The sequence below is a fragment of the Gracilinanus agilis genome, chromosome 2, assembly GCF_016433145.1.
Source record: "Gracilinanus agilis isolate LMUSP501 chromosome 2, AgileGrace, whole genome shotgun sequence".
Taxonomy (NCBI): Eukaryota; Metazoa; Chordata; class Mammalia; order Didelphimorphia; family Didelphidae; genus Gracilinanus; species Gracilinanus agilis.
In genome coordinates, this window is record NC_058131.1 from 285,854,432 (window position 1) to 285,878,514 (window position 24,083).

Consider the following 24,083-nt stretch of genomic DNA (forward strand, 5'->3'; position numbering starts at 1 on the left):
GCAATCTGGCAATACCCAATGAGTCAACGTAATTTCATTAGTAAGGTCATAGTCTGATTATGATATTAAAAGGAGGAAATGGGGGCAGCTGGATAGAAATCCAGACCTGGAGATGGGAGGTCCTGGGTTCAAATTTGGCCTCAGATACTTCCCAGCTGTGTTGATCCTGGGCAAGTCACTTACCTAGCCCTTACATTCTTTTGCCTTAGAATCAATGCTTACTATTGTTTTTAAGATAGAAGGTAAGGTGTTATTTTTTTTTTTAAAGGAGGAAATGGTCTTTACCCATCTACACATGCCTGAGTACATTTCTCACATGACCCACCCCTCTGCCCAGCAACCCAAAGGGAGCACTTCCTCCCTCCCCTGTCTGGGGTAAGGGGGTGGCTCACATGAGGTGTAAGGGTTGCAGTTTGGGTACTTGGTCTCTAAAAGGTTCACCATCACTGGTCTATACCTACATGAATTTTTTTTTAACATTTAATAATATTTATTTTTTAGAAAAGTTATCATGGTTACATGATTCATGTTCTTACTTTCCCCTTCACCCCTGACTTCCCCCCCACCAAAGCTGATGTGCATTTCCCCTGGTTTTAATATGTCATTGATCAAGACCTATTTCCATATTATTGATAGTTGCATTGGTGTGGTAGTTTCCAGACTACATCCCCAATCATATCCTCCTCAACCCATGTGTTCAAGCAGTTGTTTTTCTTCTGTGTTTCCACTCCTGCAGTTCTTCCCCTGAATGTAAGTAGCATTCTTTCTCATAAGTCCCTCAGAATTGTCCTGGGTCATTGCATTGCTGCTAGTATAGAGGTCCATTACATTCTATTTTACCACAGTATATCAGTCTCTGTGTACAATGTTCTCCTGGTTCTGCTCCTTTCACTCTGCATCAATTCCTGGAGGTCTTTCCAGTTAACATGGAATTCCTCCAGTTTATTATTCCTTTGAGCACAATAGTATTCCATCACCAGCATATACCACAATTTGTTCAGCCATTCCCCAATTGAAGGGCAGACCCTCATTTTCCAGTTTTTTGCCACCACAAAAAGCACAGCTATAAATATTTTCGTACAAGTCTGTTTGTTTATGATCTCTTTGGGGTACAAACCCAACAATGGTATGGCTGGATCAAAGGGCAGGCATTCTTTTATAGCCGTTTGAGCATAGTTCCAAATTGCCATCCAGAATGGTTGGATCAGTTCACAACTCCACCAGCAATGCATTAATGTCCCAATTTGGCCACATCCCCTTCAACATTCATTACTCTCCCCTGCTGTCATTTTAGCCAATTTGCTAGGTGTGAGGTGATACCTCAGAGTTGTTTTGATTTGCATTTCTCTAATTATAAGAGATTTAGAACACTTTCTCATGTGCTTATTGATAGTTTTGATTTCTTTATCTGAAAATTGTCTATTCATGTCCCTTGCCCATTTATCAATTGGGGAATGGCTTGATTTTTCCTACATGAATTTTTGCAATTGCCTTTTTCATAGCAAAAAAGAAGAAAAAACAATCTCTCATTTTGTAACCCTAAATAATATTTTCCAAAATATTTTTTACCATCCTCCCTCATTTTATTGTTCAGGCATTTTTCAGTTTTGTCTGACTCTTTATGACCCCATTTGGGGTTTTCTTAGCAATGATACTGGAATGGTCTTCATTTCCTTCTCCAGCTCATTTGACTGATGAGGAAACTGAGGCAAACAGGATTAAGTCATTTAACCAGGATCACACAGCTAGTAAGTGTCTGAGGTCAGATTTGAATTTAGGAATTACTTCTCTTATAGCTACTACTAAATTAATGTTATCAAGCATAAAAACTGACTTAATTTGGAGGTTAATATCAGCTTTTCAACTTCATTCTTTTCTCCCTGGGTTTTGTCTCATTTCAAATCCCTTTCTCTCTTACAATTTGTTTTAAAATTCTGACCCTCTTTTGTTCAGAGGTTCATACTTTCTGTCTCTGTCTGAATGTGCCTATTCCTGTGAGTTCTCTCTGTTTCCCTATATCAGCCTGGGCTGGAAAAATGGCTCATTGAGATTTTTTTTCTTGGATTAAATAAGAGCACAGTATTTTCTAGATTTCTTTTGAGTAGTTGAGGAAGGGGGACCTTTCTGTAATTTCTTTCTGTTACTTGAACACTCACAAAATCACCATCTGAATTCAGGTCCTAAATAATTCATCTGTTCTCCATCCAATCTAACTTCCAAAGTTAACAAAATGATTTTCCTAAGACACAAGTCTGATCATGTCACATCCCTCCAGAGATGTGCTTGGACCTGCTCAAAGTGGCTCTCAAGGGCCAATTGTTAAATGTTAAGTGTGAGCATGTATACCTTAGGAATCCCCAAGCTATAAATCAGGGTTTGATTGTCTAGACTTAAGAAAATGTTGGAGAAAATGTTCATAATTCAGATTAAATGTAAAAGTGTATAGGTGAGTACTTTTTTGGAGAGCTAGTTGTTAAAAGTTTACCAGCACATCTCTGTCTTCTTTTCCCTGTTCAATAAATTCTAGTGGTTTTCTCTTATGCCTAGGATCAATCATTCTATTCTATAAGGTATTAAAATTTCTTTATGGTCTCTTTCTGCTTTTCCAATCTTCTTACATATTGCTCCCCTGAAGCCATACAGGCCAACTTGCTGTTATGAACATACAAGATCCAAGTTAAAAATAGAATTCAGACAATAGCTGCATGACCCGGGACAAGTCACTTAATCTCTGTCTATCTCAGTTTTGTTCCCTTCCTTTTCACTCATCTCTGTTCCCTTCTATTGGCTGTCCCCCATGTTTGGAATGTACAAGATGAACAATGAATGGATTGTAAAATGTGCCCCCTTGGAAGGAAAAGGATGCCTACATCCAGGAGCCATTCTAGGTCCACTGAAGTAGTAAAGAAGCTAATTGTTAATTAGAAGAAGTTAATTGTGTATAGGTAGAAGAGAGCTGAGAGCTCAGGTTAAGAAGAACTAGGACAGAAATGCTTGTTACTTAGGGTCTAGGAATGGACCCTGAGACCACATTTTTATGAATTGCCATGGTTGCTCTGAAAACAAAAACAAAAACAAAAAATCAAAAGCCTGGTTCGTGGGGTAAGAGAAAGCAAAATGACAACTTGTTTTGGATTTGAGAGGTAGTACAATGTTGTGGAGAGAATCCTGGGCTTGGAGTCAGCAGAGACCAGTGCCTGAACCCAGATTCCAATGTTTATAAAATTGTATGGCCTTGGGCATGTCCCCTGTCCTCCCTGAACCTTGTTTTCTTCTTCTGTAAAATGGAGGTCATAGTCCTTGAAATAGTTGTTTCATAGGCTTACAAAGAGGAAAGTACTTTGCTAACCTTAAATATTTATGTAAATGGAAATTATAATAAAATAGATTGGACCTTTTTATGGGGTGAGCTTTAGTCTGGAAGGATACAATATGTATAAAGGAGAAAGCAAACATTTTATTAAAGGTTTACCATGGGTGTTCTAGGCATTTAGAAGTATCTCCTTTTAGCCTCACAACAACCCCGGGAGGAAGGAGCTATTATTATCTCCATTTAATAGAGGAAACTGAGTCTGGCAAAGGTTATAAGTGCCTTACAGGTAGTAAACGTCAGAGGCCTACTTTGAACTCAGATCTTTTGACTCCATGTCCAGAATTCAATACACTGCACTGCTTAACTGCCTCTATAATAGGAGAGCTTTGGATGTGGCTATGGAGTGTAGGGGGAAAGCATACTATGGTAAAATAGAAAGATCACTGTCTTTGGAGTTGAAAGATCTGAAATCAAGTTTCATATTGATTTCACATTCTTCTGTGTGACTTTGGGCCTACCTCAATTTTTTAAGTTGTAAAATAATTTGAACCACTTCCTTTATAGATGGGTGGCACAGTGAATAGTGATGAGACCACTAGAGTCAGGAAGACTCATCTTCCTGAGTTCAAATGTGGACTTACTTACTAGCTGTGTGACCTTGGGCAAGGCACTTATTCCTGTTAGCCTCAGTTTCCTTATTTATAGAATGAAGGCTTGGGCATTGATCTCTACCATTGAGGAGAGAATCCCATACCAATGGGCTTTGAGATTAGAGTTATATAAATAATTCCTGTCAGGATAATCTGAGTTCAAATGTGAATTCAGACACTTAGCTGTGTGATCCTGGACAAGTCTCTTGACCTTGTTTTGCCTCAGTTTCTTTATCTGTAAAAGAAGAAGGAAATGGCAAACCACTTTAGTATTTTTGCCAAGAAATCCCCAGATGGGACCATAAAGAGTTGTCTGAACAACAACAATGACAACCGTGTAAGTTGTCATGAAGAAAGAGGGCTGTGAACCTTAAAGGGTTTTAAAGATGGAAAATACTTGGGAAGTAGAGTGGAAAAGGGTAAATGGAAATGTGAACAGGATGTTCTGTAGTATATAAAAAGAATTTATCAAGGAAATCCAGGAAAAATGTGATAAATATCTTCCTAGCCACCTATTTTTATCAATTTGAAGAGATTACAGGGAATGGACCTTTGTTTAAATGTCCCTCTCATGGTAGTAGATCTTGCCTGGGGACACACAGAATTCTTCTGATTGATTTCCAGTGACTGGACTGCCTCCAAGATGGTATATATCAGGAGCTCTCAAACTATTTGGTCTCTGGACCCTTTTACTTCAAAAAAATGTTGAGGACTCCAAAGAGTTTTTGTTTATGTGGGTTATAACTGTTGATATTTATGGTATTAGAAATTAAAACTGATAAAAATTCCAAATATTTATTCATTTTAAAACAGCAGTAGTAAATCCCTTACTTCTTAATATATTTTGAATGAAAGATAACCATAATTTCCAAAACAAAAAAATTAGTGAGGAGTGGCATTATTTTATATATTTTTGCAAATCTCTTTAATGTATGGGTTATTAGAAGATAGCTGGATTCTCAAGTCTGCTACTGCATTCAAGCTGTTGTGATATTTTGTTGTAGTTGAAGTATATGAAGAAAATCTGGTCTTACACAGATATGTGGTTGGAAAAGGGAGTATTTAAATAAGCAAATAATATATCATGTATTTTTTAAACCCATACCTTCATTCATAGAATCAATACAGTGTATTGGTTCCACAGCAGAAGAACAATAAGGGCTAGGCAATGGGGGTGAAGTGACTTGCCCAGGATCACATAGCTTAGGTAGTGTTTGAGTCCAAATTTGAACCCAGGACCTCCTGTCTCTAGGTCTGGCTCTCAATCCACTGAGCCATCTCACTGTCTCCTAGCAAATAATATCTTTGCATTATTATTAAGAAAATTGTTTTGAATTTGTGGACCCTCTGGAAGTTTCTTTGAGAACCTCAGGGGTCCTTGGACCACTCTTTTGAGAACCCCTAGCATATAGGTCACTGAGAGCCAGGGGCGAAGGACTCTTATTGGAAGAACAATCCAATTCTATAGCCTAACAAGCTGAATACTGACCCAATTCTGTTCTAGTGTTCTAGTGGGGAATTTTCCTCTTCCTACCAGACTTAAGTGCCTCCTTGGACAGTACTTTCCTTACCCATGCTAGCAGCTCCATCTTTCTCTGTTGGGAAGGGCAGAGTTGTAGGGCAAAGTGACCTACCCTGGCTTAGGGCCTTGCTCAGGATCAGCCTCCACCTGCAGGAATGGGGGGAGGAGAGAGGAATACTCAGGGACACAAGGGGAGGGAAGGGAGTGTGCTCTTTGGAAAGGAAGGCCACCAGTGTGGCTTCTACAGCTGGAAGACTGCAGCCAACTTAGAAGAGGATGAATGGGGAAGGGGGAAGTAGAATATCAATTTACTTCAAGATATCACTATCAGTTGCTCACCAAGTGCAAGTGAAAGGTGAAAAGGGTAATTTTTAAGCAGTGCCTTTATTTTCCAGAGGGAGTCTAATGAATCTAATGGGCCATTGGAGTGATAAATGTTTCTGGGTTTGCTTTTGCTGTTTAATCAGTTGCATCTGATTCTTCATGATCCCATTTGGGGTTTTCTTGGTACATATACTGGAGTGGTTTGCCATTTCCTTCTGTAGGTCATTTGACAGAGGAAGAAACTGAGGCCAGCAAGATTAAAGGACTTGCCCACAGTCACACAGTCAGAATATCTGAAGCCACATTTGAACTCATGTATCCTTGATTTCAGGATCAGAACTCTAATCAGAAATCTAAACAACTGGCTGCCCTTCTCTATTTGTTCAGGGGATCCACTTTCTGTGGAGGATGAAATAAAAGCAAGCCATACCTGGTATCCATATTATACATCGAGTATCTTTGTGAGGAGTTGGGAACCCTATTGCCAATATTTGAGGAAACCTACACAGGAAATTATAACTAAGCTTTATTCTGGAAGTTTTTACAGGATTAACCTTGGCTGGGACCAATGAACCTAAGAACTGAAACTTTGGGTTCAAACTCCAAGATCTGTCTCTTCGAATACAGGGTCCTTTTTTTGCTGGGGGGGGGGTAGGGGTAGGAAGAGGAGGGGTAGGGGAGGAGAAGAGTTGGAACTGGGCCACAGCAGGCAATTGGAAATAATACTAGATTGGGCGTCAGGAGATCTGGGGTCTGACCCACTAACGCTCTTTATGGGCAGCTAGGTGGTACATCTTCCCGAGTTAAAAATCTGGTCTGACACTTTCTAGCTGCGCGACCCTGGGAAAGTCATTTAACTCTGTTTGCCTCAGTTTCCTCATCTGTAAAATAAGCTGGAGAAAGAAATGTCAAACCTCTCCAGAATTTTTGCTAAGTAGATTCCAAATGGGGTTGAGTCTGAAATGACTAAATAGCCCTATTTATAACCTTTTCCATTGGGAGCCTTGGTTTCCTTTGTAAAAACAGGAGTTCTGACTAGGTGATTTCTAAAGTCCTCTCCAAGTCTAGCGCTCTTAAATTCTAGAATTCTAGCGTAAAACCCCGGACTTGGAACTATAAATTGGCTTTCAAGGGTAAGGAACATTTTTCATGGGAAGTCCCTCCGCCCCGGGGCCCATTCTCCCGGAGTGGCGGTCTTGAGGCAGCAGCCAGCCGGAGGGAAGGAGCCAGAGGGGGCACTTTTCCCCGAGGGTGGGCGGCCGGGGCGGGGCCACGAGCAGCCCGAAGTGTCACTCGGCCCGGCCCGAATCTCGCAGCTGAGGGGGAACGGGGCGGTCCCGAGGCTGAGCCCTAGGACAGGGCGGGCCATGGGCACTGGGCCGGAGCCCCGCCCTCCCTCCACCCTCGCCACCTGAGACAGGTGGAGCCGCCGGAGTGGCTGGAGGAGTCATGTCCGAGAAGGAGCCGGACCAGGCGCCCGGGCCCCCGGAGGATTCGGCGCCGCGATGTCCCGAGCACGACCTGGAGCTGAAATGGTTCTGCAGCGCCGAGCGGCGGCTTGTGTGCGCTGGCTGCAAGGGACTGGGGGGCCCCTGCCGAGAGCACCACGTCCGGAGGGCGGAGGAGCGGGCGGAGGAGCTGCGGGTGAGCGCGTCGGACGGGATGGGAGGAAGGAATGGGAGGAAGGAATGGGGCAGTGCGTGGGAGAACCTGAGGCCAGGAGCTCCGCTGCTCGCGCAGCCTGCGCGCTCTCGGGGAGACCCGGGGACTTTGTCTCCCAGGAATGTAATTCTGGTTTGTGTTGACGGACATGGGAGCCCTGGTGGCAGGGGGTGGGGAAGGCTTGAGGAAGAGCATCGGGGCAGTTGGGCAGGGGGGCTGAGTGTGCATGGCTGGTTTTGGAAGGCCGGGGAAGGTCCCTTCGCGCATGTTCTCCGGCGCTCCCAGCCGAGTAGGTGTCTGCCTCCTGCGTTTTCCACCCCCTTCCCCACCCGACTGGAGCTGGGTAAGGGACATCTAGGCATGTTTGAGGTGGAGAGCTTCTGGGAGATGGTGAGGGCTTGGGGGGCGGGGAGAGGTGTAGGAGAAGACTTGGGCATAAGCAGAGGCTGGGGAGTTGGGCAGCTAGCTGCCAGAGACAGGTACTTAGAGAAAGGGGTATGGGGTGGGTGAGAATGGGGGTGGATGGAGGCAAAGCTGTTGAGCAACTACCTTGGTTGAGCTGCTGTTGGTCAGCCTGGGCTCCGGGAGGCAGCAGGACAAGTTCTTCTAACTGATGCTAAAAAAGACCTGAGGTTGGTACACATGCAAACGCCACTCCAAAGCAAAAACTGTTTCCTCCTTCCACATATAGATAGAAGTGTCCACTGTTGGAAAGGAATTTAGAAATCGTCTTCCTTTTAATAAAGCCCCAACTAAAATCCCACAAGAAGCCTTCTCTAACCCCTCTTTCCTTTTAATTATTTCCTATTTGTCCTGTATATAGCTTGCTATATATATATATATATATATATATATATATATATATATATATATATGTTTGTTTGTTTGTTTGTTGGCTACCTATTAGCTTGTAAGTTCCTTGAGGGCAGTCTTACTTTTGTTCCTTTTTCTATCCCCAGCACTTGGCTAGGTATTTAACTAAAAAAAAAAAAAACAACAAATATATATATGTATATATATATATATATACTAGACCAGTCTTCTAATTTTATACATGAGGAAAATGAGGTTCAGAGATGAGGTGACTTGTCCAAGGTCACACATTTGCAGAGATGGTTTGAAATCTCAAGATGGTATTGTGCCAAGAGGTTTCCTGTTGCTTTTTGGAGATTTTTTTTATCCCTTCTTGGCTGCCCTGGGTGTTGGTCTTAACTAGATATCACCTGGATAAACTTGGGTAGGGCAAAATGTAATTGGTACGGCCCCTCCTACCACTCTAGTGACAGCCACCAGCTATGTTATAATAAGGTGAGTGAGGAGTTTGAAGGATCTGGGGGAAAAGACAAGCTTTTTAATCCCCTACTTTATATTAGTTTAACACAACCAGAACAGGTATCCATCCTCTGGGTCAAGGTAGGTTCTCTGGGTGGACCTCTTAGGCTCCAGAGTTGCTGGGGCATTTAGGAGGCTTCTTCAGACTAGATCTGGAAAATAAACTCTTTTCACGATTTTATTCCCTCTTCCATCTTCTAGGTGCCATAGAAACTTAAAGAGGGGCCCCAAAATGTATAGATGGCATCAGAAATTAGCCTTTGGTATTCTCCCCTTAGCTCATTTGAAACTGATTCCAAATGTCTGGGAATTTCCTTATAGTTTGGCTAAATAGGTGTTTTTCTTCTAAACCCCTCTATGCAACCCTAAGGCATTAGAGGCAATCCCTGGAGGCTCTGGTTAAAAGTCTTGCTCAAACAGCTGTTGGGCTCCTACCATAGGATTGTAGGGAAACTTGAAGGGGCCTCAGAAGTCTTTTGGTGCTAGTGGTCCTCTAGCCTCTGCTCTGAAGACCCAAGGCAGCCCATTCCTCTTTTGCATGCCAACATGGCTTTATCTTGAGGAAAATCTATGAGATTATTAAAAGTGCCTGTATTAGTATGTTACTTGTAATAACTTGGGGGAAGTTTTTCCTTTTGGAGTTGTCTCCTTTTAACTTCCTCTCTAGCCATCTATAGATCCTAGTTCTGCCCTCTGGGGCCAACCAAAACAAACCTGTTTCCCCTTTGTGACACTATTCTGATATTTAGTCTGAGATGAAGGTCTCTAAATCCCCCCCCCCCCATTGACCCCCAAGGTACTGCACTTTTGTGTCACTGACTTCTTTGGTAGTACTGTTTTAGCCTATGGACCCCTCCTTAGAATGATATTTTTAAATGCATAAAATAAAATACATAGGATTACAAAGGAAATCAACACTTAAGGAAGACAAAGATGAATTTTTTTTTTCCCATCCAAGTTCATGAACCCTGAGGGTGGGTCCATGGAACTTAGGTCAGGAGCTCCTAATTTGTCACTTCATTAATTAACATTCTGAAATCTTTGAGGGTTGTTTATGTTTTATGGTCATTGTGGAATTTATTCTTATTGTCCTGTATCTTTGCATCAGTTCATATAAGTTGTCCTAAGTTTCTCTGAATTCTTATTTGTTGGTCCAATAATGTTTTATTAGACAATTGAATTTTTTTGCCTTCTGGGTCAGTATTATTGGCAAATGCCTAGCCACTTCACTTTATGGCAGCTAATTTAATTCAATTGAACAAAAACGTATTAATCAACTAATATGTTCCAAGATCCCTATGTCATTATTTGAGTTTCAAAGATTGAAAAAGAATAAAACTTAAGTCCCTGTATTAGGAGCTTAAAATTTAGTAGTAGAAGAGAGGGAGAGGAGCTTTGGAGGAAATATATATTTAGATAAGTGTGATATGATCTGTTAAAGTGATCAGTGTCAGGGGGAGGCCTAATCAAAATGGGAAGGGAGAAAGAAAGATTCACTTTTTTTTTTTTTAAACCCTTACCTTCGGTCTTAGTTCTAAGGCAGAAGAGTGGTAAAGGCTAGGCAATGGGGGTTAACTGACTTGTCCGGGGTCACACAGTTAGGAAATATCTGAGGTAAGATTTGAACCCAGGTTCAAATCCTATCTCTAGGCCTTGTTCTCAATCCACTGAGTGATTCAGGTGCCTCCCCAAAATTTACTTTTAATTGAGGTCAAGTAAGGTGGATATTGTCTCCAGAGGAATTGTACTTCAGTTGGGTTTGAAGGAAGAGAAGACTTTCAACAAGTATAGGGGAGGAGGAAATGCACTAATGAACATTGGTGGGACAAGGGACAAGTCCTTGGTCCCATTGTCTAAGGAAGAGCCCAAGAAGTGTGGTCCTTGTCTGAGAATGGGCTGGCTGGCTGGATTTATTTAAATAGATAGATAGGCAGATGGAGCATCCATTATTTATTTGTTTATTTTGTTGATTAATTAAGAAAATTTTCCATGATTACATGATTCCTATTCTTTCCCTCCCCATCTCCCACCCCCCTCCCATAGCCAATGAGCAATTCCACTGGGTTTTACATGTGTTATTGATCAAGACTTATTTCCATATTGTTGATAGTTGCACTGGGGTGGTTGTTTAGAGTCTACATCCCCAATCATATCCCCATCAATCCGTGTGATCAAGCAGTTGTTTTTCTTCTGTGTTTCTCCTTCCACAGTTCTTTCTCTGTATATGGGTAGCATCCTTTCTCATAAGTCCCTCAGAATTGTCCTGGATCTTTGCACTGCTGCTAGTAGAGAAGTCCATTACATTTGATTGTGCCACAATGTATCCATCTTTGTGTATAAGGTTCTCCAGGTTCTGCTCCTTTCACTCTGCATCAATTCCTGGAGGTCATTCCCATTCACATGGATTCCTCCAGTTCATTATTCCTTTTAGCACAATAGAATTCCATTACTAGCAGATACCACAATTTGTTCAGCTATTCCCCAATTGAAGGCCATCCCCATATTTTCCAATTTTTTGCCACCACAAAGAGCGCAGGTATAAATATTTTTGTATTAGTCTTTTTCCTTATGATCTCTTTGGGGTATAAACCCAGTAGTGGTATGACTGGATCAAAGGGCAGACAGTCTTTTAAAGCTCTTTGGGCATAGTTCCAAATTGCCATCCAGAATGGTTGGGATCAATTCACAACTCCATTAGCAATACATTAATGTCTATTTTGCCACATCCCCTCCAACATTTATTACTTTCCTTTGCTGTCTTGTTAGCCAATCTGCTAAGTGTGAAGTGGTACTTCAGAGTTGTTTTGATTTGCATTTCTAATTTTTAGAGATTTAGAACACTTTTTCATGTGCTTATTGATAGTTTTGATTTCTTTATCTGAAAATTGCCTATTCATGTCTCTTGCCCCTTTATCAATTGGGGAATGGCTTGATTTTTTTTTTTGTACACATTGATTTAGCTCCTTATAAATTTGAGTAATTAGACCTTTATCAGAGGTTTTTGTTATAAAGATTTTTTCCCAATTTGTTGCTTCCCTTCTAATTTTGGTTGCATTGGTTTTGTTTGAACAAAACATTTTTAATTAAATGTAATACAAATTATTTATTTTACATTTTGTAATTTTTTCTAACTCTTGCTTGGTCTTGAAATCTTTCCTTTCCCATAGATCTGACAGGTATACAAATATTATGTGTTCACCTAATTTACTTATGGTTTCCTTCTTTATATTCAAGTCATTCACCCATTCTAAGTTTATCTTGGTGTAGGGTGTAAGATGTTGATCTAAACCTAATATCTTCCATACTGTTTTCCAATTTTCCCAGCAGTTTTTGTCAAATAGTGGATTTTTGTCCCCAAAGCTGGGATCTTTGGGTTTATCATATACTGTCTTGCTGAGGCTATTTACCCCAAGTCTATTCCACTGATCTTCCTTTCTGTCTCTTAGCCAGTACCTTATTGTTTTGATGACTACTGCTTTATAGTACAGTTTAAAATCTGGTTACTGCTAGGCCCCCAGGTGGAACATTTATTAAGTGTTTTTGTTTTTCATTTTTGTCTATAGCTATCCTTGGGGTTTTCTTGGCAAATATCCTGGAATGGTTCTGTTTCCTTCTCCAGTGGATTCTTTTTAAGTATTTACCTTATGCCAAAATACAGTTTTTAGCTGTAAGCTAGTTGCTGCCCTCAAGGACTTTATATTCTAATTGAGAAAGACTATACATAAAGGGAGCTGGAAAGGGGATGGAGAGGTTGGATTATTAGTCAGCCTTTAGAGTGGGCTAGTTGGGGAAGGGGTTTCAAGGCTGGGCCCCTGGGGTTCTGATCCCACAGAGCCCCAAAAGCCAAGAGCTGAGTCTAGGTTACCGTGGGAAGGAAGATGACAGTGATGGCATTAGCAGAAGCAACTGGGAAGTGGCTTGGAGGCCTCTCCCAAGATACAGCAAAATCTGATCTATCTGATCAGATTTTGCGAGGAACAACAACACTGATAGAAGATCACCCAGCTTCAGGCCAAAGATTTCCAAAGAATAACATGAATCTTTCTATTTTTCCTATTCTATCTTTGACCTAAAATTCCCTTAAACCTGCTTTCTCTGAAAGATCCTAGGGATCATAGTTATGTCTAATCCCTTTTGCACATGCTTATAGCTCTTGAGATATTTAAAGATAGTGATCTTGACCACAGTACATCTCTTTATTTACCGTCTAGGTCTCTTTTCATCATATCCTGCCTTGTGCAATTCTCTGGCCTGTTTTGGTCTTGCTTTCTATTTTAGGGAAGAAGGGATCAAACTTTGGTGTTGCTTCTATTGTAAGCACCTACTTTGATGCAGAGACCTTGCCTTCAGGAAGCTTCCTTTTTTATTGCTGGGTGGAAGACAGAACACTTATGATGATGTAAATGTATGTGGGATGAATATTAACAATTCAATTGGGGGTCCTGATCTGAAAAGGCATCTTCTATGAGAGGGAGACTTGTTCTTTGGGATCCTTGAGGTAGAAATGCAGAGTGCCTTGCAGGCAAGGAGGGGACAGTCTGTGTAAGGGCCTCTGGGTGGGAAATGGAATGTCATCTTTGAGGAATAGCAAATTCCCCTGTTTGAAGGGCTTTGGAGTATATATTCTATCCTGGACTAGATTGTTAGCTCCTTCAGGGCAAACAATGTCTTTTATTTTGGGACCCACTTCCTAGAAGGTGCCAGACACAGGCCTTGGTAAAATGCCGACTGGGAAGAGGCAAAACTTTCTGTCTACAGTGTTCTTTGGCATCTTCCAGGCCTCCTTCCCACCCTCCACTCTTCTGGAGCCCAGGACCTATTCCCATCACCTGGACTTGTGAATAGCTGATCAGGGTTCTGGGCTTACTTCTTTTGTAGATTGGCATTTCTACAGGGATCACTGGGCTAAAGAGATGATTTCAGATGGTAGATGGGCTGCTCCTAGAAAAGATTAAAGAAGGAAGGGGAACTGGGCTTGGGAGTAGAGAGAGTATGGGGCCCAGTTAGGTCTGTCATATCTCAGGGTTTAACAGATACATGTGTTATGGAAGCCTCTGCCCCAATCCCAGCTGTTATCTTTTTCAGAACAAGATAGTGGATCAGTGCGAGAAGCTGCAGCTACAGAGTGCTGGCATCACCAAATACATGGCTGAAGTTTTGCCTCGGAAAAACCAAAATGCAGCGGTAACTTTCCCCTCATTTCCTGACCCTTTTCCCAGAAGTAGAACCCTGGGCTCTCCAGACTGGCATTCCATGGAAAGCCAGAGCTCACAGGCTTCTCAGGAACAGTCACACTCTAACATGGGACTTGGTCCCACCACTACCAAGCAGATCTGGATAACATTGGGAAGGAGTATGTCCTTTCTTCCATCTCTGAGCCTTGGTTTTCTTTCCCGTCTGTTAGAGAAGTCCAAATGGTTAGAGGAGTCCAGCCTCTAGTAGTGTCATTCAAACAGGGGTCAAGAGTCTATGGCTATAAAACACCTTGTTTTTAATTATCTTCTTTTAAATGTTAAAAGCATGAATAATTAGAAGTCACAGATAATTCCCCCAGGCTCATGCATTTTGCTAAGTCCTCTACCTCAACACCTTTTTTTTTTTTTTTAAACTACTATGTATTGATTCAAAGGTAGGAGAGCATAAGAGCTAGGCAATGGGGTTTAAATGACTTGCCCAGGGTCACACAGCTAGGAAGTGTCTGAGGCCAGATTTGAACCCAGGACCATCTGTCTCTAGGCCTCTAATCCACTGAGCTACACAGCCACCCCCTTCCCCACCCTTTTAAAATCAGATGCACTCCCCCATATCACTTCTCTTTCATCTTTCCACTCAGGGTTGAATTGTATCCTCAGTAGTGAGAACAGATTGTCAATGAGGCAGCTCTTTTCCCTAATGACAAGGATACCCTCTTGTAAGGCAGCAGAGAGAAGAATCCTAGGATGTTAGAATGGGAAGGAACTTTAGAACATAGAATGTTAGGAAGGGAACCTCAAAAATCGTGTAGTGCAGCTCCTTACATTTTTGTAAATGAGGAAATTGGAGAGGGAATGTGATTTGTCTTGGTTACATGGTGAATTCAATAGAGCATTTATTAAATGCTGGGATTTCTTAAAAGCTTCAGGAGCTTACCTTCTAATGGAAGAAGACAGTGCATAGAGGGAACTGGAAAGGAGGAGTGGGGGTGCCTGGAGAGCAGGAGCTGGCAGCAGAGGAAGGGCTAGAATCCCCTGGTTCTTTAGCACAATAGCAGACTGAGCTGACAGCCAGTCATTCTGCCTGTGACTTACTGGGAATCAAATCCTTTGGGATTTCAGAAAACTTTCCATTGACTCCTTTTCTGATCTGTCCTCTCTAGACCTTGGCCAGTGGGGCCCGGGAGGTAGTGATCCAGCGGCTGGGCCTGGTGAGGAATGTGTGTGAGAGTGAGGAGCAGAGGTTGCTGGAACAGGTACACACAGAGGAGGAACGAGCCCACCAGAGCATCTTGACCCAGCGGTCCCATTGGACCGAGGCCTTACAGAAGCTCAGTACCATCCGCACCAACCTAGTGAGCATGCTCACTGATCTCGACGACCGAAGCCTTGTTGTAAGTCATGGCTGGATGGAGCATGGTTTGTGATACAACCTTCCTTCAGTTCATTTTCGAATGAGAAAGGTGGGAAAAGGAGATGTTGCCATGAAAATTTTTGGGGAACACAAATGTACCCTAAAACTAGGGCCTTTTACAGATTACTTGTCATGGAGTAAATTGGGTCATAAATATGTAATATATCACTTTGCTCTTATAAATATTATGATGTTTGTTATAGAATGAATAGAAAAGCATTTGTGAAGTTTTATTTATTAACATTTGTTAATTATGTGCTGTGCATTGTGCTATTTACAGTGGTTAGAATCATATCTGTGAAGGCTCAGGACAAAAAAAACTAGAAAATTTTTGAGAAAATTTTTTGTTCAGTTTGTCTCAGTAGCTTGGACCCCCTTTCCTTTTCTTTAAACCATTTAGAAAGACATTTTTTTCCTAGTTTTGTTTTTTCTTTTTTAAAACATTTAATTAATTTGTTAATTAATTGTTAATCAAAGTTCTGAAGGTATCTCCCTCCTCTCCTCTCCACATTAGAGAAGGCATTATTTGACAAAAGGATATGTATGTATGTATACATAAAACAATGTCTTACTTATTTTCATTTATCAGTTTTTTCTGTTTCAATTGCTACATATAATGTTCTCTTGGTTCTGCTCATTTTTCATGTAGGTCTTACCAAAATTAACCTGTTCATCATTTCTTATAGTGTGGTGGTATCCCATCACAATCATATGCCATAATTTGTTTAGTCATATCTCAGTTGGTGGGTATCCCTTCAATTTCCAGTTCTTCTGTTTTTTCTCGACTAGGTTTTTATGTCTTTAGTTTGGACCACCACAGGGGACAAGTGGCTTTTTTTTTTTTTTTTTTTTTGGCAGTGGATAGGTACTTGTCCAATCCTTTGCTTAGGAAGAAAGGAATATGGCTAAGGATTTTCAGCATCACTTTTTTCCCTCTAGAAGGGAGAGACAGGCAGAAAGAAGGAAAAAGGATGAAGCATAAGTGAAATTTGTTTAGACATAAGCCTTAGAGGGAAAATGAAACAGGGGTCTCTTGTTCTGAAGTATGGATTGTGGAAGAGGCAGCAATGAAGGCATTTGCCTTTTCTTGCTTAGAATCACAACCGGATGGTTTGGCAAATGTCTCCATTAGTTAATGGACTGTGGTTGGTGCAGTCTTTCAGTTAACAAATATTTGAGCCTGCCAAGTTCTTTTGGTACTGTGGAGGAGATCCATTTATTCATTCAACAAACATTTATTATACAGCCCCCCCCCCAAAAGTACCATGCTAAGCCCTGGGGAAGAAAATTTAAAAAGAGAGTTAAATAGCTCTTGACCTCATGGAGCTTATCACCTAGTAGATGTAATTATATACATATAATTATAATATACAATAATAGTATTTGATGAGTGCCTACAAGAGATGCAAAACAAAAGAAAATGCTTGGTGAGGTTCAAAGAGAGATACTACTGATTAAGGGTATTAGGGAAAGAGTGGAGCAAGAATTATTGGAACTGAGCTTGAAAGAGTCGGAGACAAGCCAACGATGTTTCTGCCTTGGAAGAGCTTGGTCTACCTGGTGAGATGAGCTATAGGAAAAGATAAGGAACACAGGGCATACATATTTAGTAGTATGCTATAGGCAGTGAGTCTTGTAGGAGTTCAGAGCAGGAGGAGATCACTGGGCTGGGGAAAGGAAGGTGGTAGGAAGAGCATACAAATTAGAAGGAAATTTGAGTGATGGGGCAGTATTCAGTATGTAGAGAGGAGTAGGAAGGGCATTTCAGGTGGGGAGCTTAGCTTGGAAAAAAGCCTGCAGGTGGTTAAGGGCAAAAGTGTATTTGGAGGATAGTGAGTAGACCATTTTTGCTGGAGGAGAGGGGTTATGCTCATTTAGGGAAATAGTAAGAAGGAAGGCCAGAAAAGGAGGTTGGAGTCAGATTGTGTGGAGGGCCAGGCTAAAGAATAAAATCTTATATTTTAGATAACAAGGGGTTTATTGGAGGTATAGTTGACCCTTACATTTAGAAGGAGGGGTTATAGAACTCTATAGTCCTCTTCTAGGACCTCTGACTTCTGGTGTCTTTGTCAAGGCCCTTCCTGAGGTCTGAGTTCTGTGGCAATTGATAGGCAAGGAGAAGGATCACTAATTTCTTTATTGCCCCAAGCTGGGTTTAATGTAGCTAGTTCATGACAAAATGCAGAATATTCAGTGTTAAAAAAAGGTCTAACTTGTAAATGTTTTTTCTCTTTACAGCAATCAGAGCGGGAGATTTTTGAGAGGTGAGTCAGTGACTGTTTCCCTCAGCCTGTGTAAACCTGGAGCCAGTCAGGTCAGTTTGGGTCAGTATATGTAGTGTGAAGAATCAACTAGGATGACATGGGGATTCTTACCCTTGTTTTGGAACTAAATTGAGCTACACTGGGTAATCCACTTATTTGTCAGTCTCAGTTTTCTCTTTTATAATAAAATGAACCTAAACTTTAGGTTCTTTCTGACTCTTTATCCCATGAAACTATTTATAAGATAAATGTCAGACTAATGATATCCTTGGTCTCTTCTAGTTCTCAAATCCTGTGAGGCTGCTTCTTTCTTGAGGGCAGTGGTTTTTAGGACAGCAGCACCTAAATAAATTTTCTTTTAGTCTTATGGTCATTCCCAGGTAGGGTTCTTCCACTACCAAATGAGCCCACTCTAAAGAAAATTAAGCAAAACCAAGCAACCCAGAGACAGCATTCCATACTTTCCCCCATCATAATAAGGGGAAGGTGGGAGGAGATACTCTCCTCTCTCTTCTCTGGGGTCAAGACTACCCTGGAGGCTCTTTGTACATCTTCTGTTCAAGACGCTAACTGTTGCTTGGGAGATGCTTGTTTTTCAGTTTAAGAGTTCCAGGCATGATGAGCATAGAAGTTGGTCATATGTTTGGTATATAAAGATGATCCTGAGCCCTGGGGGCTCCCAAAGACTTGGGACTAAATATCTACTTGTCCCTTAGCCATAGGATTGTGTTTGTCTCTTCTTGATGTGCTCCCCACTTGGGTTGTTAGGACAAGGCTTAGAAATTCAGGTACTTTCCTTGCAACGGCTGCCAATTTGAATCTGGATACTTTCTTTTGATACCTCAGTCATCTGTTGAGTGAGGGTGTGAAACAGAAGCAGTAGCTTCTAGTTGTCTTCAAGTGGCTTTCTGGAAACTGCTTGTCAAACTGAGAAATGTCTTCTGTTGTAAGGGAGGTGGGGAAGGACAGGTTGGTGTCTCTTCTTCCCCCACAGGTCTAGGCTGTGACCTGAAACTGTGACACATCCAGCTATTTGAATGTTGTTTTTTCTTTCCCCAAATTAACGTTTTTTAGACCTCTGCTGTGCCTAGCACCCATCTCTCTTCATGAGGGATGGCTTTTAGTCAGGACTGAGAGCTTCTCTCCTGAAGACTCAAGGGCTCCAAAAGAGACTTGAAGGAAGGCTCTATCCCTGCCCCCACCCCAAGCTGGAGGGCTCTGCCCAGTATGAGCAGCTAATTGGAGATGTAGCACTATCAGGAAAAGAGACAGTTCCTCTCTTGTCTTCATTACAAAGAGGCTTTGTTGGTCAGGGACTCAGCAGGAAAGCTGGCTTTGCCCTTATCTAGGGCTCTTGTTGCTTCATTTCTCTTTGGTGTTTTTATTCCCATGTGCGATTCTCTTTTTGAAATCAATTTCTTCCATGCTATTTGAGCTATGGCCATTAAAACTTGAGGTCCCTTAAAAGCTAGGGTGACCCTAATTAATTCAGCAGACTTTCACTAAGCATCAGCTATATGCCAGACATTCTTTTTTGGTGGTGTTGGGGATACAAAGACGAAATGAAATCCCAGGAGTTTATCACTTAGAAGGAGAGAGATGAGTTGGACATGCTTAATTATGATACAAATTAAAATGGAAATGTAAAGGAGAAATCCAAAGAAAGGCCTATGGGAAATTTGAGCTCATAGACTTAGAAACACCATTCAGTCCTATCTCCTCATTTTGGAGATGAGAAAACTGAGGCCTACAGAGGCTACCTCAGCTAGTTGGTGTCTGAGTTGGGATTCATTCTCACTTCTTTCCAGACATCAAGTCCAATGTTCTTTCTATGGCAACAAGCTGCCTCTCTGAGAGATCACTTCCTCAGACAAGCAATGAGCTCCTTATTTAGGGGCTCATTAATAGATTAAGTCTATACCTGGACTCAGCTGGGATTTAGGAGTGTGGCTGTCAGGATTCGCTGTTCCTAGAGTTCCAAGGTGGCAGAATGGGACTATGAAGGAATCCAAAGTCCGTAAGGAAGGTCTGAGAGAACTTCTGTCCTTTGCTTCCAAGTTTTATTCTTCTTCTCTTATCTACCCACCTTCAAATCTCCTATTCATTCAGTTCATTCATTTCAGCTATTCAAGAAGAATAGTGATCTGAATAAACTTAACACACTAAGGTGTAAACCATTAGTAGTCCTATCCCATTTCATATCATCTCTCTATTTGCATTGTAACTCTTAAAAAATTTTTTTTTTAACCCTTATCTTTTATACCATGTATTGGTTCCAAGGCAGAAGAGCGGTTAGGGCTAAGCAATGGGGGTTCAGTGACTTGCCTAGGGTCACCTAGCTAGGAAGCGTCTGAGGTCAGGTTTGAACCCAGGACCTCCCATCTCTAGGCTCTGGCTCAATCCCTTGAACTACCCAGCTGCCCCCCATTGTAACTCTTAATGGGAGCAAAGGAGGAATTTTAGGAAGCACTGGCCTCAGTGTATACATGTATATTGGTAGAGGGAGTTCCACATTCTGAGTTTCTTTCCTGATTAAATCATAAGTCTTGAAGAGGGATTCTCAGGATCGATGAAGTAATACCAGAGGTGGATGCTGTGAAGTCCAAGGCTATATCACTGGGGGATCCCCTAATGAAGGTGTAGGGCAGGTTTCCTATTTCTTACCCCTTTGAAATCTTCAGGGATCTGGTGATGGTGTTAATGTTCCCCTGAAGATCTCTTCCATGAATAGGTAACTGAAGGATCTCTCCTGGACCTGGGGGGCCTTGGGTTTTCTGCTTCATTTCCCCTATGTGGTTCAGGCCCTTTGTCCTTTGCAGAACCTTCTGAAATTTTCAAGGTGACCTTGTGTGTTTTCTTTCATTAGGACTGAGGAAGCTGAGGGAATCTTGGATCCCCAGGAATCTGAGAAGTTAAATTTTAATCAGAAATGTGTGCGGAGCCCATTATTGACCCAGCTCTGGGCATCAGCTGTTCTCTGCTGCCTATCAGGTCAGGATTTTGCTAAAGCCAAATGGGCTTAGAACCATTAATAGAAATCAGTGGGTTCTATGGTTAATATGTTAAAGAGAATTTTGTGGTTGACTTGGCAGGGGACTTGGTTTTCTGGGATTGTAAATCTACTTGCCTGGGGGAGGTTGGATATATAAATCAATGTGGTCATTCCCATATAATCACATTCTTCCTTATCTTTTTGTCTTTGAGCTGTCCCCTGACAGTGTTCCTCCCTGGTCTGGACCCCTACCAGCTCTTGCCTTCAGTCTTGAAAATGCAAAAATATGATAAATTAATATACCTTAAGGAATTATGTGCCCCAGATTTAATGCTATTTCTCTATGAAGTATTAGCTTTTTTTAAACCCTTACCTTTTATCTTAGAATCAATATTGTCAAGGCAGAAGAATGGTAGGGACTGGGCAATGGGGGTTAAGTGACTTGCCAGAGTCACATGGCTAGGAAAGTACCAGATTTTAATAAAGGACTGGGCCTACATCAGGTGAGGTAGTGAGAAGAACTGCATACTGGGAGTCAAAAAACCTGAGTGACTTTGGCCTAGGTTTCAACATTTGCAAAGAGGTCATTGATCAATCAAAAAACATTTATTAAGCCTGGGCGTGTGTGTGTGTGTGTGTGTGTGTGTGTGTGTGTGTGTGTGTGTGTGTGTGTGTGTGTGTTAAAAGGCAAAACCAAAAGGCTCTGCCTTCAAGGAGCTTACATTCTATCCAGGAGGGAGATATGGATAAGTAATTATAGTAATAACTGTCCTCTCTATCCCAGTGGATTGTTATGAGGACCATTAATACATATCCAAAATAAAGTGTTGTCTCTTTGTTACTATTAATTGGGTTTTTGAAGAAGCTGGAAGCTTAGGTGGGAACTCTTGTTTGGGAGTTGGTTATGGTTGGAAAACTCAAAAACAGTTTGGGAATTTTCCTTAAAAACTACATTTCCAACAGGTACTGAGGACATACAGGTGGACGAGAGGACCATCAGTCCCTTTCTCCGACTGTCAGAGGACAGGAAGACCTTAACCTTCAACCCCAAGAAGTCTAAGGCCTATGCAGATGGCCCAGAACGCTTTGACCACTGGCCCAATGCTCTGGCTTCAGCCTCCTTCCAGGGTGGGCTTCATGCCTGGATAGTGAATGTAGAGAACAGCTGTGCTTATAAGGTGGGAGTCTCCTCAAGCCAGCTGCCCCGAAAGGGTTCTGGCAGTGACACCCGCCTTGGCCACAATGCTTTCTCCTGGGTTTTCTCTCGCTATGACCAGGAATTCCGGTTCCTGCACTGTGGCCAGTACCAGCCTTTGGCATTGTTGCGTTGCCCAGACCGCATTGGGGTGTTGTTGGACTTGGCAGCGGGTGAACTGCTGTTCTATGAGCCCACCTCAGGTGCCCTCTTGTGTTCCTATCATGCCCAGTTTGAGGGCCCTATCTTTCCTGTCTTTGCTGTGGCTGACCAGAACATCTCCATTGTTCAGTGATGGGCTTCTCTCATGATGCTCGAAGAGTTCCCTCCTCCTTGGCTCACCCTCAACATCATGGTGCCATGTTTTCCCCATTGTGCATGCCCAGTAGCCATATATCACCTATAACAGATAGTAGTGGGAAGATGGAGCTGAGATGGGTTTTGAAATGGGGTTCCACCTTTTAGGGCCTTGGTGTTGGTGAGGAGCATGCCCTCACCCCTCCAAACCCTCTTTCCCCTATCATTCATTCTTGAAGTACCTGGTATGGGAGGACGGGGAAAGAAGATAAAGGAAAGAACATTTGCCAGAGGTTCAAATGCCTGGGTCCTAGTTTCAGCTCATCACTAACTCATTGTGGGATGTCCAGTAATTTGTTTGATCTTATTAGGCATCAATTTCCTCATGTGTGAGGGTAGATGAGCTGAAGGTGATCATTAGCTCTCAGAGTCAGAGCAAAGTTCACCGACATTAACTAATTTTTGATTCCTCCTGCAGTGACTGCTTATAACTGCTAGGTGTGTGTTTATAGCCCCCTTTCCCTTTTCTTCTGTTTTGGGGACTCACCAGGGTCCACTCTCCCACTTTCTGGATGCTGGGTACTCCTTGGACCCCTACATCCATCTTAGGTTGTTAGGTAGGCTCTCCTACCAGGTGCTAACTTCAGCTGTAGCTCTGGGCCAGTCCTACTGAGAGTGGCTGGTAGTGGATGACTTTCCCTAGCCCAGCCTGATAGATGTCTCCAGTCTTTCACCTTCTCCTGACTCAGTAGGACCCATTCTCTAAGGCTAGGAGTTGGGCACATAAATAAGGAGCCTGAGAGGGGAAAGAGAGGAAGCGTGGATGTCTAATGGCAGGACAGGCTCCTGAGGAAGTGTCTGGCTGTGGGAAACATTTAAATTATTAAAAAGTTTGGGAAAAAAAATTCAAATTCCTGGTTTCTTTTGTCCCTGAACCTTTGCTGGTAATCAAGTATGCCTCATATCCTTTTTTTTTTTTTTTAAATCTTTATTTTCTGTCTTAGTAGCAATTCTTTAAAAAAATTTTTTTTTAATTTAAGACCCTTACCTTTTGTGTTGGAGTCAATACTGTGTATTGGCTCCAAGGCAGAAGAGTGGTAAGGGCTAGGCAATGGGGGTTAAGTGACTTGCCCAGGATCACATAGCTAGGAAGGGTCTGAGGCCAGATTTGAACCTTGGACCTCCCATCTCTAGGCCTGGCTCTCAATACACTGAGCTACCCAGCTGGCCCCCTTAGTAGCAATTCTAAGATAGAAGGTCAAGGGCTGGGCAGTCAGGGTTAAGTGACTTGCCCAAGGTCATATAGTAAGTAAGGATCTGAGGCCAGATTTAAACCCAGGTTCTCTTGATTCCAGAACTGGCACTCTATTATTATCTGTGCCACCTAGTTGCCCTATTTCCTAACCTCATCATCCCCCAGAGCTATCTTAAGAGTTCATTGTACAGTTATTTGTACTAGAAAATGTATGCTTTCTCCACTCCCATATACCTTCTCAAAACTGGAAGAGGGAATGATGGAAAAAACATTGGACTGGGCAGTCAGAAAGTTTGGGGTCTAGTTATGCCTTTGACTTCACGGCATGCTGCCCTTAAGTGAATCACCTCATTGTACTCCTGACCTTAGTTTCCTCATTCATAAGTTAAGTGAAGGGAGGAAGGGATGCTGAGATGCTAGCTGGGCCATTCTTTGGTTCTAGTATGGCAATACTGGCAAAAATGCAACTGTTTACAAATTTTTTAACTTTTATCAACATGGCATTATTGGCCATCAGTATTTGGCAAGAAGATGTCTCTCTTTATGCTTTACAATGGACTAATTTGTTTTTGTAAATTGCCACATATGATGTAGTGGTTTTTTTTTTAAATTTATTTTTTAACATTTATTAATATACATTTTTAACATGTTTGCCTGATTCATACTCCTCT

At 42.0% G+C, this 24,083-nt stretch overlaps 1 protein-coding gene across 1 annotated transcript; it reads left to right on the forward strand.

Annotated features, from left to right (window-relative positions):
* Window positions 1-7,258: 7,258 nt before the first annotated feature.
* On the forward strand, window positions 7,259-23,182 carry BSPRY (B-box and SPRY domain containing). Its single transcript, XM_044661371.1, has 6 exons — window positions 7,259-7,453; window positions 13,889-13,987; window positions 15,159-15,389; window positions 17,648-17,673; window positions 20,540-20,664; window positions 21,629-23,182. Exons 1-6 carry the CDS (start codon window positions 7,259-7,261, stop codon window positions 22,153-22,155), a joined length of 1,203 nt encoding a protein of 400 aa, XP_044517306.1. The 3' UTR covers window positions 22,156-23,182.
* Window positions 23,183-24,083: the final 901 nt, after the last annotated feature.